At 38.5% G+C, this 17,252-nt stretch overlaps 1 protein-coding gene and 1 long non-coding RNA gene across 3 annotated transcripts in view; one reads left to right on the forward strand and one right to left on the reverse strand.

The window, feature by feature from the left end:
• The window catches only part of Cht7 (chitinase 7), a 107,347-nt gene that overhangs the window by 24,673 nt on the left and 65,422 nt on the right, over nucleotides 1-17,252 (reverse strand). For both annotated transcript variants that reach the window (XM_022837685.2, XM_022837686.2), the window contains exons 3-6: nucleotides 9,391-9,570; nucleotides 5,618-5,796; nucleotides 575-690; nucleotides 249-348 (exon numbers count right to left, since the gene is read on the reverse strand). In XM_022837685.2, the coding sequence (XP_022693420.1) occupies nucleotides 249-348; nucleotides 575-690; nucleotides 5,618-5,796; nucleotides 9,391-9,570 (575 nt within the window). The remainder of the gene's footprint in view (nucleotides 1-248; nucleotides 349-574; nucleotides 691-5,617; nucleotides 5,797-9,390; nucleotides 9,571-17,252) is intronic.
• On the forward strand, nucleotides 5,004-5,743 carry LOC111263008 (uncharacterized). The gene is made up of 3 exons (XR_002681974.2): nucleotides 5,004-5,078; nucleotides 5,371-5,463; nucleotides 5,645-5,743. It is a non-coding gene; the product is annotated as an uncharacterized LOC111263008 (long non-coding RNA).

Raw genomic sequence — 17,252 nt, forward strand, 5'->3', positions numbered from 1 at the left:
CCTTTAAACCACGTGCTACAAATTACTGGATGGAACGGCATAGCTCTAGTTATTCTTCATTTGTGACCCATTTAAAAAATCACCTGATCCTGTTAGTTTAAAAGGATGTTAGAGATTAATTCTCAACGCTTAGTCGATTACGCCGTTTTTACTCTAACTTTGTTACTACACTAGCATAACGTTAGCATGTATAATTTTCATATTTTAAGAACGTGAGTTACTAAATAGGCAAACTGCGAAAATGCTACCTCAAAAGCTTCCCGAAGGTCCTTAAGCAGCTTTACAAAGTTGTCCTTGTCTTCTTTGCCACGAGGAAACTCCCAGTCGATGTCAAGCCCATCAAAATTCCTGTAATCTCTTACGGTTATAGTTACGCGACTAAAAACTAAATAACCCAATCTCAGCGAAATTCATCGAGTAAGATTAATTGCCGTAACCGTAATGGGCCTAAATGAAAACCTCATTGAGGTATCAACAATTTTATGCCTAAAATTGTAAATACCTAAAGGGCGTTTATCGCGCCAGGGCGCACTTCAAGCTCGCGATAATCTAACAAAGTGTTATACTTTATTACCTTTTTCGAAGAAATTCGATAGCAGAAAAAACAAATAGTCGTCGATTGTATGAATTGGAAGCCATGTCCTTGAACATTTGGGTCCCAAACGACCATCCACCAACAGCCAATAGCACCTAAACACGGAACAGCAAGAGCAAATAAGAGTGGGACATGCTAGTGCAAGTTGAAAATATTTTACCATAAAGCCAGTATGTGTGCTCGCTATGTAACGCGCCGATATCTAGCTTTTAGATCTAAGCAAGATTAACTTAGTCGAGTGCTAGCTACGTCCTAAACATCTACAAAAAATTTATTATAAGTCTACCAGTTTCATTCAGACAACGCTTTTCACGCCTCGCGCATTGCCGTACTTCTATCTCAGTTCAGGAGCACCTTGTTTAACCACTAGTCCTAATTGGAACCTTGGCATAATTTGGCATAACCATGGCAAAACTGTTGTTGTGGACGGTGAAATTTTTCTATTGTCGGAAACGTGTGTCTTAGGATCCCGCACTTTATTTCAATTCATGAAGCTCGTACCTTATGCACGATTACCTTCTCATAATAGTGTTCGAAGCACCCGACTTTTGTTGTTGCATATCGCTGGCGAACAAAAAAAAAAAAACAAAAACAAAAAAAAAAAAAATAGAGCTAGAAGACATCAATGGCCACAGAAGCATAGGACGCAATTTCTACGCTCCGCGCTGATAAAGCGTGCCCTTCACACATATGAACCCATCATCTTGCCGACTGTCACTGGTATAAAAGTGGCCTGCTAATGAAGGTTCATGAAGCTTGCAAATGATACACACGTCTACCTCGCAGTCTGACGATGCTGACACACCACAAAGCTGGTACGAGGGTAGGGGTTAAAGAGATGGTTCAAAACGTTTTTTTATGGCACTGTTTTCCAGGTTTCAGATCCTCAAGACTCACCGCATTTCCTAGACAAACTGAGTCAAACCTTTTTAAGTTATGACATGTTTTAGGCAAATAGTCCTGTACTAAGCTATTCCGCATAGGAATTAATCCAGGTGCTGCTGCGATAAAATGAGCTAAAGAGTTCGATTCGTCGTATCTTCGCTAGAAACACTTAAAAACATATACCTCCACTTGATCAGACAACGTTCGTTTGACTAGAAGGTTTGAGCAATTTGAGTTCTTCATTCGGAAACCCGTCCGCGAGCTTGTTCGTGGATCTTTATCACCTACTGGTTTCTACAATATCAACCCTGAGGTACTTCCTAGCTCTTTGCACTACTTAATTCTTAATAGAAGGCTTTGGAAAACGAAAAAACGGCAAACTGAAAATTTGCTGGAAAAAATTTCATATGAACTTCGACTATTTTTCCGATTGTCTCGAAGACTGTTTGCGTTTTCAAAGTCGATTCTAGTTATCCAGTCGGTTTAATAAGATCTGACAAGGTAACAGCTTACTGAAGAGGCCAAGCGGCACGTAGCTTTGGTATAATTCAACGCCGTTACTGTTTATTTGTCATTAATTTAATTCTCAATTTCTTGTCGGCACCAGAGGAATTGATGAAAAAAAATAGTCAATAATACGCAGTCTACCTGAGAAGCTGATTTTAGCCTCTGAGAGAAGCGGCGGGTACTGCAAATCATCTAAATGACAAGCATCTATAAGTTATCAACAACGACACTTGGTGAATTGGTCTTACCGAATTCTGCTGCCATTTACTGCTTTTTATTTATGCCTCACGTAATGACGAGCACCGTTTGCGTTCCTGGGTCCAACACTGTGATTGTTTGTAAAGTTGAATTATCAAATGGTAACACGTGTCGCCTCTCAGAATGTAAGTCCTATCCACAACAGATCTTGGGAACGGCCGCCGGGCGCCTGTTTTGCTATGATTTTTAGCAACTTATTTTTCTAGGTAGCAGATTACTTGTAGGAAACGGCTGTTCTTTTCTAGCTCATGCAATGGAAAACCGTTTTACTCAAAGTACCAGCCTCGATCGAAGATATATACAAGGGCTAGAGAAAAACTCCAGCACCTGTGTATAGTTCTGTCCGCATGACGATAGAAGGTAACTATATAATAATTTCACTTGTGTTATTATTTTTAATAGTAGTAGTACGGCTACTGTTACTTGACACTTGGTTTACCAAGTATTTGCCTTTTTTTCTTATTTCATTTGTTTAGGCCACACTGTTTAATTAATTTTTTTTTTCTTATTTTTAAATTTCCTATTTTTCTTTTCGTTGTAGAATACATGATGGTCTATTATTTATAATATTATATTATCTTAGTATCTTCTTAGATAAGATACAAAATTAACATTTAGTTTATTTAGACAGGACAATACGGGGTATTGCTTCGATCAACGAGGGTATTGTCGACTTCGTCCGAACTATGATATTATCCTATACAAACGATATGGGATAACAAGTCATAGAATTCTTTTCGTTGATGAGTATGCTTCACAAAATACGCTCTGGACCATTAGTTCCAAGTCTCTTTTGAGAATAAAAATTTGTCTCACTAATAACAAGAAGCGATTAAGGGTTACTACGGTACAGTGTAGATTTGTACACGTTTAAGAATACGCTTATTACCACCAACTGCAGCGTTTGCCATCGAGCTCATTGAAGCGGTAATATTATATTCCATTGGTAGCTATCATCTCTGAAACGTAGAAACTATAATGAGATCAACCATCTTTCGTTAGCCATTGTCAAGATTTAGATTTCGGACAAAAGGCCCTGAACCGGAACGATTCCATACGGAGGATATCACGACCGTCATGCTTACGCTATACCCAGTGCAGCGTGACAGGCACAACTTGATCTATTACCTGCAGGACAAAGTTACGAACTCAAATACGTTAAGTAGTGCTGTTAACCATCTCTCCAGGAGCAACAGTTATCGAAATAATTTAGACTAGAAACGCTTCCTGTCATTAGACGTCTGAATTCCGATGTAGTATGTTGCATAGGTTTTTGTGAAGGTTTAATCAGCGCACTTAGTACCGATTTCTAGCATTTGTTCCTGAAATAATTTACCAGTGTTACAGAGGATTGATTCACAATTTCAGATTTACCAGTGCTGGTGTCGATTCTGGGATGTACCAATGAGCAAACGGCCAAATATCTGGCTAAAAACTATCCGAGCGTGTCCATAGAGAAGCACCCAAAAGCAAAGAAAATACATTCACATCTTTCTCAGAGCATTCAAGATAAAAAATAATAATGGCGAAGCGGCAATATTGCCTGGTACCTTTCTAGGAAACCACGGAACTCGATGTATCGACTGACCTTCCAATTATATATTAATATCTTAAGACAAAACATGGTATATATAATAGTACTCAAGTTTAGATGGACAAAAATAAAAATGTTTGCTTTTAGTAGGTGCAATAAATGAACGAGTGATCTATCGTTACGTTACCCTCGTTGTGCAATACAAACAGCCTATGCTTTTATTTCCTAAATATATTACGGCGCCGACCCGCAGTAGTTGCCGCTTCTTTCAGCGGCTAACATCGTATTGCCTTCCCAATACTCAAATCGACTGCGTGGTACAAAGTGTGAATTTGTCTGCCAATTGACGACAAAGGAACACCTACGATATCAAACGCCACCAAGGCTACGTAGCGGTGCGTTCTGCGCGCTTGGCCTCGCCTGATGCGACTACGTCGTTTGGATCACAAAGCCGACTAGACACTTAAATTGACTTTGAAAAGCACAATTTGTACGTGTGTAACTCTTTTTGGCTAACGCGCACAATCTTCGAGGTAATCGGAAAAATAGTCGAAGTTCGTGTTAAGTCGCAAAATCCATAATCCCTAAACCATTGCTTTGGCGCTATTCGACGCTCTATTTTCGACCTAGTACTTCGGTTTAAACCCGGGGTTTCTCTTCCTGTTCGTACCGTACCGAATAGCTTGCACTAGGATTTTAGCCACCGAACGGCGCTGCCATCAAGTTGCAACGCACTGGCTGTACCTTCGTCTTTGGTCGAGCTGGACCGGCCCTGTCGAGCTCTACGCTACGCCGTAAATACATAAACACGATTTATTGTATTCCAAGGATCTGTACCAGCCCGTTTCAGTATACACGCACATATATACGCGCGCATACTACGGTTCGCTGCCATTGAGTTTCCGGTCGTGACGACAAAGCACTTTGACTCTCTTCGCGCGATAGGCGTTTAAGCCGCCACTTTAGCATTATATCAAAGAGCTGTTAGAATAAAAAGCAATTTGAAGCGACTGAGCAGGAAAACGGATGATTACATTCATTGCCTTTTCGAATTTTACTCGCGAGCGACTCGCGTTATTCACTAGGATATCTATGACACCAAGAAAAAGAGCGGTTCAAGCTAGCTAATCAATTAATACCAATCATTATAAGCCTTTAGATTAGATGTTCTCGAAGGAAATTGCGGATAGATAATTTCACAAGTTTTTTTTCGGCATAAAAATTGTCGAACAATAAATTGGTGAAGCTGCGCAATAAATGAGTACTATGATGGCGAACTAAACAGCTATTCATGTTAAGGTATATTAGTTGGAGTGAGCAGGAAGAAACAAGACCGTGCAAGAAAGACAGATTATACAAATCCGTCCTGTTTCCAATAAATTGTCCATTAATTGTCCAAAGGCCAATTTTACGATTGACAGTGTCCCCATAATAAGAACCAAATCGCAAAAAATAACCACCGTTCACTATAACCACATGAATCTGCTTGTTAGTTTTGCAAATTCTCCGCACCTCCATATTGCCCGATGGGTTAATTTCTACATGTTGAAGTAATTACTATGTTCATATAAATTGACCAATTATCTTCTAGGCAGTCGTTTAATATTGGCTAGCTTTGTCAACTGATGGCTCAAAAAATTGGACTCTACGAAGGAGATCGTCTCTGCTATGGAGAACTCACTGAGTAAGTGCATTACAAAGCGTTTTGAACTTTTCGAATTTGAGAATTTATTTACGTTTGCTTGGAGAATTACGTGTTTACCGATAATGGCTTTAGCAGTGCTGTTTTTCTTGACGACCATCATAGATGTTGCTTGCTGAAGTTGTAGGTTACTCACCTTTAGTTTGGGATTTATTTTTTTCAGGTCGACTATCCTCTCGTATCCGCCCTTCTTCCCGTTTCGAGTTTCATCAGCTTCTAGGTCATGGGCTACAAGCTTGTTCTTCTTCATCCAGCCGAATGAATAGATGATGTGCGTGCAGATAAAGGGATCCACATTCTCCGGTCCGAATTTGCCTATAATGTGTTGCGATATTTAAAATGAAATTGATTTAATGCTTCGAATAGGATCAGCTATTGTTTGTACCGTTTTTATAAGATGCAGAAAAAAAAACCTACATTTAACAAAATTGTAGAACTAGGTTTGATGCTGACAGCGAGCTACTTAATCCGAAGCTCGAGCGTTACCACGTCAGATATTCACGAACTCATTAATAAAAATGGGCCAGTTGTTAGCAACGTGAGTTAGGAATAATATTTGTACAAATGTTCCATATATCCGACATAAACTAGTAATAATGTAGCACCCAAAGTTATAACCAGTACAAGTTACCCGGCTGGAGTAATTTCGCTTTACGACAACCAGTCACCCAACGTCGCGGACCTTTAGCTGCTGGGGTTTTCATTGCGCAAGTTTTAGCCAAAAATAGAGTAAGAGCATAAATTAACTCATTTGTTCCCTTTCATAAGATGAGAGTCGCATGGCTCGAATTGCATCTTATTGTAAGTCAGGATGAAGAATGACCGTGGCAAATAAAATCCGATATCTCTTATATATATATATATATATATATATATATATATCGAGAGAGTTTATGACAAATGCATACGAACATTCTTAAAGATCGCAGGCCGGAAGAGTCAATCAGCCTCATCATCAGCAAAATTTTGCTCTTTTTTGTTTTCACGAGGCCGCTTTACGGGTCAGTAAGGATCGTATATACGGACTTCCAGAGCACCTTCGGAACAGTTCCTCATAACTTGACATTTTCAGTTCTATCATAGCCTGCCGGTATAAGTGAACCAAGTTCGGCAAGGAGTTGTTAAAACAGGTGGTCTGCTGGAAACGATAATATAGGAGCTTTCTCCCCTTGTCATCAGTTGAGGCCATCGTCGTATATGCCGGTCATATGAATCCTTTCAACATGCACAACATTCGATAACATGAGGTTGCAGTGCCTTAGCGTTTGGCAAATGGCATTTTTTATTTCACAAATTTTAACTTAATTTTAATTTTTATTTCATTTACAAATTTTAGCAAACAGCATTTGTTTTAGGGCTTTCCTTTTGCCTAATTCACATGGTGTTTCCCACACTGGCAGACGGATTCAAAATAAATTGGATGTTAATTGATGAGTTAATTGAAGTCATTGCCATACTGCTGCATCTTTTTGCTCTCCATTCATCATCACTGAAACGTCATCTCAGTTTCATGACACGTAGCGCAAGACTTACGTATGGGTATGAAATTATTAATGTGAATCTCAAGATAATGAGATGTATGCACTTCAAATGCTCTATCTTTGGCATTCTTAAAGACTGTTTGAAATCACGTATTTTCAAATCAAGAGAGCTAGGGATGGTCACGACCGTTTCCACATAAGCAGCGGCTTATACAAGCGAGGCTATTAGCAGGTTCTCCTGGAAGGGAGCTCATAATGCTATACTCGAGTCTATCGGGCTTTTTGGAGCTCCCGTATGCACGAAGCCAACCCTGACGATCTCAGTAATCAATATTTTTTTAATAGTTTCGTAAACTTTGCCATTGAGGGCAATTCAGGCACACTGAACCATTGGGGCAAGCTCTATAACATAGGAGGAAGTGTATAATAAGTATAACGAAAAAAATGTACAATCTGGACATCTGGAGTGGCTCGTTAAAAAATGTCAGCGTGGCCAGCACGCGTAATTGCCTACAGGAATAAGAGTACGATATTTAGAGAGTCTCTAGGCGTCACTATCAAAAGCAATATCTCAAGCTTTCAGGTCCGGGTCGACTCGGGGACCACCTAACCTACTTTCTGACACAATTTCCCATGGAAGATAATGACTTTCAAGATCTATTATACAGAAACTTTATTTCTCAGGTTTTACGTCCGGTATCGCCGTTAGGCTCCCATCAGACGCTTGGCCCCCAGCACGAAACGAAGTATGCCTATGGCCGGGTGCGAACCTACGCCATGTTAGTGTCCCTAAGATTAACGATAAAGCTATCTCGGGACTATAGAGTTATTCTCCTTATACAGAATCTATATGATCAGTATGCGTCCTAGGGAACGACTCTCCGGACATATTAGCGGCATACAAACTATTCGAACAAGTCAAGCGAATGTATGCTAACGATGGACTTAAGAAAGCGATGGCCGGGGACCTGAAAGGCTTTGTCAGAAGAAAATTTATGCTGGAAGGCTATTCTGCAAGATAGATTTTGTTAGGGGAAAATGGGTTAGAGAACAGCAGACTGGCCAGGTTCGTGCCAGCTAATATGAACTCTTCTATTAGATCAGGAAGACAACGTGCCTAATCACGAAGACTAGAATTAGCTAAGGAATAATGACAAACTTCAAGTAATTTGTAGCATTCATAAAACAAGTCGATATTATATATATACATATATATCAGTTTGATCATTAGATTTACCCGAATCATCTGTTTTGACATGCTTTAAGCCTTGTCAAAAATTACTAAAAATAACCAATTATAACTACAGTTTGTTTCTGCCATTTGGACTATTTGAAAACGATACAGCGGGCAAAATGTGAATAGAATATTATACACAATAAACATGTTTATATCAGTAGTTCGCGAGCCTCCTCAGCATGATTAAGGTCAAAGGCTTTCCACAACCGTCTTCGTTTAGATTTCCATATATGAATGCGGTTCAATACGTGTTTTAAACCTGTATTCTGTATACTGGTGCCAGTTCTGTATTATTAAGCGGATTATATAGTTGTGACATCGCTGATAAAGTGAATGAAGATTCAAACTCTATTGCTGATCGGCTTGCCCCCAATCGCTGTTGATATTCTGATACAAACAATTTTAGTTGAAATAGAGCGTTTACACACGGTCATACTAGTTAATTCAGAGACAACAGTGTTCAAACAGAATGACTTGACATGCTATTTCTAAATCTGATTCAATCAATAATAATGAATATAAATGACAATAATAATAGAGATAATGATAATTTGCTCGATCGAATCCTGCTCACTGCTACAGTAGTGTCCTCGCGCCGCTACCCTGATGCCGTGCAGGAATTGCACGAGACAATATAAAGGATGTGCAGCAGACGATCATAGCATTACAAGATATCGGAAATGTCATACGCCAGCGCAAAATACACGATTAGCAAAATACTGAGATCTTTATTGGGGGTCATCTGGCGTGTAGGGCAAGAATAGCCTTGAACTCCCAAAAGATCTAGAAAATGGGCTCTGTGCACTTGCAGGAAGCTCTGCTTACTCCTTCCTTAAGCAATCAATATCATCAGAACTTTAATGGTGGAATGTCAAACTGCAGGAATGGTACGACTTCTGGCAATGATATAATTTTCGTAAGTATTCATAATAACAATATTATCAACGAATGTATTTATCCGGTGTAGCACTGAAAGAATAATAATAACAAAGAGTAAAATAAAATAATTACAAATAGTAATAAAGACTATATTTTTTTCAGCACGGGCTTTATTCGGAAAGACTTGCACGGAAAAGCGCCCTATTTTATTCCTTAATGACCAAGGATAACTAATAAAGACGCATATATATAATTTATGCATTATCACATGTCAGATACACGGCTCTGATACTTAGAGATACGAATATTTACCTTTGCCTGTCCGGTACCTGGCCCAGTTGGTAAAGTAACAGACGACTTTTTTATCGGACGCATGTCCGCTGACTTCGTTGCTCTGCGCACCGCCAGCGGATGACAGAGAAGTTTTCCTGGTCTTCCCACGCCTCCGTTCTGGGGATACCAATAGACCGCTACGTCGCAGTGTGCGGTTTCCTACAATTATTGCCATAGATTAATTACAGCAAGTTATTTCTAGTCTAACCTTTAAGAGAACTAACGTTTCGTTATTTCGAATTATTTAAGTCGTGTTGCAGTAAAAAAAAACGCTTAGCTTCAAAACAGCTGAATAAACCGTAGTAATGGAGTCAACCATAAAGTAATATTGGAAAAAATCTATACAAAGGGTAGGTCTGCTTTTTTGCTTAGCTAACAATAGTCGTAGTCCTTAACCGCCATCTCCCTATACAAATTCGTATTCTCTCATATGATCGGATGCAATTAACGTAGCTTTATTTCACGTTACTGAAGCAGGCGGGGGAAGAGCTTCCTCAGCAGAAGTTGGTAGGCGAGAATGCTGAGACGCGATCTATTCCAAGGAGGAGACACGCAGTTTGAAGAGGATTTAGGCAACTCAAGATAGGAACCTATTAGTATGGTACTATCTTCACGTACCGTAATTATTTAAGAGAAAGGATCGATACTAGCATAAGATGGTAACAAATAAGTATTACAGGTGCTGTATATAAGAGAATAGCTTATATAAAATATAATATATTAAACAAACGAAGTATTAGTTTGCACTGCGAATAACCAAAGCCATATAGATAAGTATCTAACTAAAATTATTTAAATGGACTTACAGCCTATTATACTTGAGAATATCGCATACACCTACCTATATACCTTTTGAGGCGGACGACAACTCTGTAGTGTATCTTTCAGCTTAATCAAATTTTGTACGATCATATTATTTAAAATATATCAAAGCACAGGAGAGTTGCTGTACTGTTTTCTAACGCAAAACCTTCCTTCAGTGTTTTGCCAGGCCAGTTGACATTTACTGGTACTGATTGAAAAAACAGACTTTTAACTTTAGGCAGTCATTTGTGGATCCCACTTCCAAGTCATTATTTTTGAAAACTAAATACAAAGCGGGATTTTTTGTTCTCTTTTGACCTATGATTGCTATTGATTTTTGATGAGCAGCTTTCAAAGGGCTACTAGATGCAAGATAAGAGTCCCGTCCACACGCCAAAAAGGCCGTCACGTTTTTATGAATTTCGGCTCTTACTTATAAAGCCATCCCTTAGCAACTCATGGCTCTATTGAAAAACATGTTTCTTCGATTAAGCTCCATTATCTTTCAATATATCTGCCGTCAGTCTTAGAACATACAACATAATAAACAAAGCTAAATATTTGCAAGCTAAAAAATTTAACTAGACACAATCGGATTTCAAAAATTGTAGACTACATTGTGTAATACCTGTGCTAGGTAATTCTTAATCTTGAAATATTTATGTTTTTGGCCTTTTTTAAGCACAGATGCAATTTTCCGTCCGCAATACAAACATACTGCTTTCTCTGTGTCTGGCTCTTAATATACGATTCGCACAACGACGTCTGTCGTCGCAGGGGCAACAGAATGTTTGCAAATGCAAATCTGAAATTCAGAAAAGGCTGTTACGGAGGCAACGCATGGTTACATAAATCGCTAATGCTGAACTGAAGTCGAAGAACTTATGTCTTTTCTTGTAACTGAAGTAAATGACAGTTTGTGTACAATATATGTAAGAGATTCCTTGATCGCTCGGGCTCAACTTAGTAAGTGATTTATTATCATTGAGAAAACTTACTAGGACATTATGTGTCTTCAAGTGTACGATTTAAATGCTGAATAATCACTTGTTACGAGAAACATGGTACTGGAAGAAGGCCGAAGGTAATCTTGCTGGTGCCTAAGGATTTAGTCATCGTATGTGTAAGGCACAAAAAAGTTACCCGGCCTTATCCAAAACAGACCAGAGTTTTACGGTTTTAAAAATTCTGCAAACGCATATTCTGAGCATAGTCTTCATTTTGAAAAACAATAAATTCGAGTTCCGATCGATGTCAGAGTTCATCAAAGTTGGGCTAAAATTGCACTTGTCATTTAAGTTTTTAACCAAGGTTTGTCCACTATATTAAATTTTGCTGCTTTGTTTCCTTTCTTTTTCTATTCTGAACTCTACGCCATTATATGAACACGTGCTTGCACAGGAGGTCACCTTTAAAACGATCAGATTTCCATTGAAATCCTATTAGAATACTAAACTGCTTATATCTCTTACAAAGGCGGACCTTTACATTTTATTTATGAGTCTTTTAGCTTTACACCATTAGAGACATTACTATTCGTTACGTATATGACGATTTATAGAAAATCCAAGGGCTCCACCGCAGTAGGGGCTTACGAAAATATTGTTGTTGTTGGAAGCTCCCGTTTTTGCTGTCTTGTCACATAGCACTACAGACTTCTACTATTCGTTTTTGTATTGTTTTTAGGAAGAGCATGTTTTCGTCTTTTGTGAGGGTAACAGCTCTTGAACATGGCACCTTCCAATATCGTGCCAAATGCAAGCTTTGTTACAACAAAAAGAGATAAAGTAAGGCAGTTTGTGCTTAAGTTCTTTTATGATTTAAGAACTGAGGTAGCACCAACAAGACCGACTCTATAATACGCCATTTTATCAGGTTGTCTGTTGTTTCGCTCAGTAACTTGAAACAAACACTCGCAGAGATTATCATTCATTTCGTTCTCAAAACACAAACCTATTAAAAAAATTCAATAATAACGGTAGAAACACTTGGGACTTATCTTTCTAAGCTTACCTGATAGAGTAAACCTATTTTTTTTTATTTACTTTAGTCATCTCTAGTTTGTGTTAAGACTAGCAAGATAAAAGGCGGAGCTTGTAGTAAATCTGTTTGAAATTTTCACAATAATTAGAATTTTAGTTATGAGCAAAAAATTAATTAAAATGTTTAATTTTTCATATTGGTTGAAATAGCATTAACTGGTTTCATGAAACTGAGTGTGCATATATCACTTGTAAGCAGCCAGGCATCTTGTAGATTTTTCCAAGAGACCCAATTTCGGTCGCATTTTTCTTTACCGTACCTTAGCCACGTGTTTCATTACATAGCATCTATCCTGCAGCACGGACCCCTTGAGTTTGAAATGGCAGTCGAAATAGTCTCGGCAACTGAGCTCTTTTTATTCGCCGATCGTATTGACGAGTTAGACAGTATGAAACTTGGATTGTCTAAGCTTCTTCCGCTTTTTTAGTTTTATATTGGAAACTCAACACCAGTATCAATTCCAAGATCCCTTCTGATAATGTCCTTGGAGTTCCTTTGTCTGAACTAGGTCCATATAATCCTAAGGTCTAAATTTACCTGAGCTTTTGGAATTTGCATCATCCATGCTGCAGTGTTTGATTGCATTGTAGCTCCCTGTTCACGTTTTGGGATAGAGTCTATCCTTAGAATGTTGAACGCACGCATATTTCAAATGATCGGTCCTATCGCCAATCCTAACTGGATCTTGCTGGAGTGCTGGGGTGTTTGGTTTATGTATCGTTTATAATTGACTTGCTTAGGTCATACCTTTTAAGAAGAAAAAAATGGGGGGCATATCAAATCTACATAAGAGACTGTCAGCATTACCTTACGGATCGGCGCTCTGGCCCAACATGTTCACCCTTTTCATAAATTTAATTCCACTGAAGCTATTGAAACTTTGAATACCGTCACTCTTTGTTTCAAATTCTAGCATTTCATTGACAGTAAAGGTATACAGCAAATATATATATATATATCTTTGTATAATATTGTTGCGTGATATTGTTATAAAGTTATATCTTAGTTTCTCGCAAGTCTGCTACAGTAGTATCTTGAGTTCATTTATTACGATATATAAGGAAGAGCATGATGGCCGATTGCAACATCTACGTGTATAGCACGCATCCTTCTTGTGAAAAACAGCAAGCGGCTCCTAAGCAGACAGCGTCAATATCTTCTTGCTATATTCGCGAACTTCCGGTCTGCGCTCTGACAACTTAGGTCGTGCAAAAGTATGTACTGTGTACCTGCTGAAAACAGTACTAAAAGAGAATGGATGGCAAATCAGCCTAATGAATTTGTCCGAAGCAAACCCCAGGGGCTAATTAAGACGACAAGTTCAGTCCTCTCTTCTTCTGTTCTCTGAGGAAATTAAGAACTGCCGTTCATATGTAACAGGTCCCTTATATGCCAGTAATTCTGCATTATATATAGCTCGAATTGACACACCTTTAATAAGAATTTATTTATATATATACCAAGAAAAAAGCTATATATGGCATCATGACTGCTTGCCCTAATAATACGAGGAGCTATGTCCTCGATTTCGTATTCAACACTGTTGATGCGTGATGTTATAAATGAGTTGATCTTTTACTTATTTTATGTAATTTTTTTTTCATAATATTATACACAAGCTGTATATCTACAAGCTGGCATAAAACATGTCCCAACGGAGCATTCAAATAACGACTTAAAACAAATCATGCGATTATGGATAAGCAGCATTATGAAGCCATCATTGTAGAGTAACAAGCACATGCTCATCACCGTTATCTCAGCATATCTGTTGCTTACGTATAACTGCTAATTTATCTATCCTCCAAACCCAATCGACCCCAAAGTATATTCAAGTATTGTCGTATTAATGTGCATTATAACTGTTAAAGAATCGTTATTTTATTATATGTTTTGTTCTTCTAGTACTTGGACAGATGTAATATGCTAACTCATATATAGTGCACTCAATAAGTATGTAATAGGACAAACATTTCTATGAAGTTTATTTGAGTGGTTGTCCCTTTGCTCAATTCACATCTTGACTCTTAGTAATAGAAACGTGCACGTCTACAAGCCTGATAATCTCGACCATCCGATCTTAATCTTAACATGGCAGATCGCAGTTCTCTCGCAGATAGAAAGTGGTCCAACATAGATACGTGGTTTCAAGGATGATGGGTTCTTACTGGCGGGTACTTTTGCCGACTCAGCTTTTCTGAAATGTGCCCTTAGAGATGAACGTAATAGATAGCTGATAGTCCAGGGAAAATATTTTATAGCGAGAGTTTGTCGGTGACTGCACAAACGGCTATAGCCGCGGCCACGCCATGATGAACACTACTGTATAAAACGTAAAAATTTACACACTTTACTATCCTGTTATTCGCCATATCGAGGTTTCGCAGGTGCACATGATGAGATTATGCCCTAATAACACCGCGAGTGCGGACCTATTCACAGTAAACCTATTACGTAGATCTTATCTCTATCCCACTGTTCAACTACCTCTTCGCTTTGCTTGCGAAAGGATAGTACACTCAGTGACAAACGCAAGGCATCGTTCATCGTCATTTTTAAAGGGAAAGTTATTTAATCAAACAATTGAAATGGCCCAGAATAACACCACGTGACCACCCTTAGCGCCTATGTAAAAAAATTAGGACTGGAGGTGAACGTTCAGAAAACAAAGGCTATGAAATTCCGACGTCATAGTTGACTCGCAGCATCGGGCACCTCGCGAGTTACTACCAGAAAGCTACAAGTAGTTTACTTTGTTAAGTTTGCCCTTTTAATACCGATGCGTCATTCGGGGAGCATACCTTAAGTAGGACAAGGGAGACACAGCGACAAGGATCAGCAAACAGCGCTGGCTTTCTTCAACATCAAGTTAGCCTAAGCAGCATAGTTTAATATTTCGCTAATCTGGGAAGATTTAAGGACAAATCCAGCCTACAGGCTGGATTTACCCTTAAATCTCGTACTCCTGAAATACGTCGTCGGGCTATGAAAACGCAGCTTTTTTTAAAAAACTTGCAAACGAGGTTTGATTTACCAGAAACGGTAGCCTATAGGGAATTCATTCACAAACATGTGGAGAAGACAGCACAAATCGGCCGCGCCTTTTGTTCTAACTGTTGGTGTCTGGAAGACATCGAACGACTAGAATACGGAATTATAATACCTAATGACAGATGCTCGCATGACTACGTTTAAATCCGCAAATCTAGCAACGAGCGGATGAGGTATACAGACAATTAAATTCAGTTCCACCCTAAACTCGGCCCTACATTTTTTAAATAGAAGAATTTAACAAAAACACAAGCTGGTTCTCTGCTTACGTTGATATAAATATATCAGAATTGTCACTCTTTGCCGAGCCGCAGAGTCATAACGTAATAACGGATTGATTTTACCGGAGAATTTTCCTGAGTTTGTTGTTATTTCCTGTGACGCACCGAGACAGGGAAGTATTATAATTGCGAACAACGATCTTATAATTGCAACTTTGAAAGCTTTTTGGTTGAATGTAGTCCTATGCCTGATAGAATCCCCCATTTTCTTGTAGAGCCTTTGCATAAAAACGACGCTATTTTTTGATGATGGATATGTTCCTGATCTCTTGAAGGACCTATAGGTTACGCGAGCCTATTGAAAGAACGTGAAATCTTCAGAACACAATTACCGCCCGATAGGTCAAGAGTCCATGGCTTACTTAGCTATAAAAGAAAAAGTGAATTACACTGTGACCTATTTAGCACCAAGACAGATTTCTAATACTGAACGGGATAGGTTCACAAGAAGCAAATTAACGGTATTATTACAAAATCAGCGCGAGATGTTTCACTGTTATACATTCACCTCAGTTTCTCCAAAGCTTCTAGTGAACTTAAGTACGATTTTTTTAAAAAATAGAGTGCTTATTAATCAAACTAGTGTTTCCGCGGTAGATGAGCAACCTTTTTACAAATCAAAGTCTTTATGTCGAAACATATTCTTCTCGCTTCAGCCTCCTTTATGTAGTATTGGTGTTCTACATATATACAGTGCTCCATCTGGGTTTTAGCACGGGCTCTATGTCGATACCTTGAAGCTATATGGTACCTCTGGCATTACAGTCTGTATGCTCGTTACTTCGACGTGCGGTGGATATCCGACTGGTGTGATATGCCGCACAAAAAATGGTTGCCTCTATATGGTTTAATCAATATACATTTAATGATGTGGCCAGTCTTGTATAGAGTTTAGCCAAAGATCCAGGGGTTACAATTGTTAGAATTAAAAAAAAAGATCAGGGTGTTGCTATAGAGTATATAACAACAATACTACTCCATGTTATGATTTTTAGATATCTTATAATTCCAAATCCCAAATTTTATTGTCAAAAATCTCGTGGTTCGTGAACCTCTATATTGTCTTGTGAAACACAAACGTTTATTGTTAATATTCTGAAGGAGTAAAAGAGCTGCACCAAGAGCATGCAGAGAGACCAACAGAAAAATTTAGCAAATATTCGGATAACTATACGTAAAACTATAAAGTTGATTGAAGATTAGGTGTCGATTAAACTGTAACAGAATTGTGAAGGCTGTTTGTCGTCATCCACTATTCTTAATATTAGAAGAGATCCACAGTGAATCACAAACCCATCATGGTGAAGGCACGATGTTCGCTCACGCAATTATTAAGCCAAAGTAAAATCGAGGTTGACGCTGTTTAGCATTATCATTTGCTACCGTGAAGCAGCTGAATTGGAACGTACCATTTGATTAACTATGGGCATCTTTTCTGTTTTCAAAAGTCGAACTTTTTCCTCTAGAGATTTTCACCGAGTAAAAAGCTTATGACATTAACAAATTCTAAGACTAAGATGCCAACTACTATTTAGACGGAATAGAGAGGTGGGAGCATCGCCGGGAAAAATGTGTAAGTTTATAAAGGGACTATGTTGAGAAATGAAACAGCATTGTTTTTGTGTTAGGTTGGGAACTTTACAGACTTCCAGACTGCCTTAT

This window comes from Varroa jacobsoni, unplaced genomic scaffold, assembly GCF_002532875.2.
Source record: "Varroa jacobsoni isolate VJ856 unplaced genomic scaffold, vjacob_1.0 scaffold_724, whole genome shotgun sequence".
NCBI classification, from domain to species: Eukaryota; Metazoa; Arthropoda; class Arachnida; order Mesostigmata; family Varroidae; genus Varroa; species Varroa jacobsoni.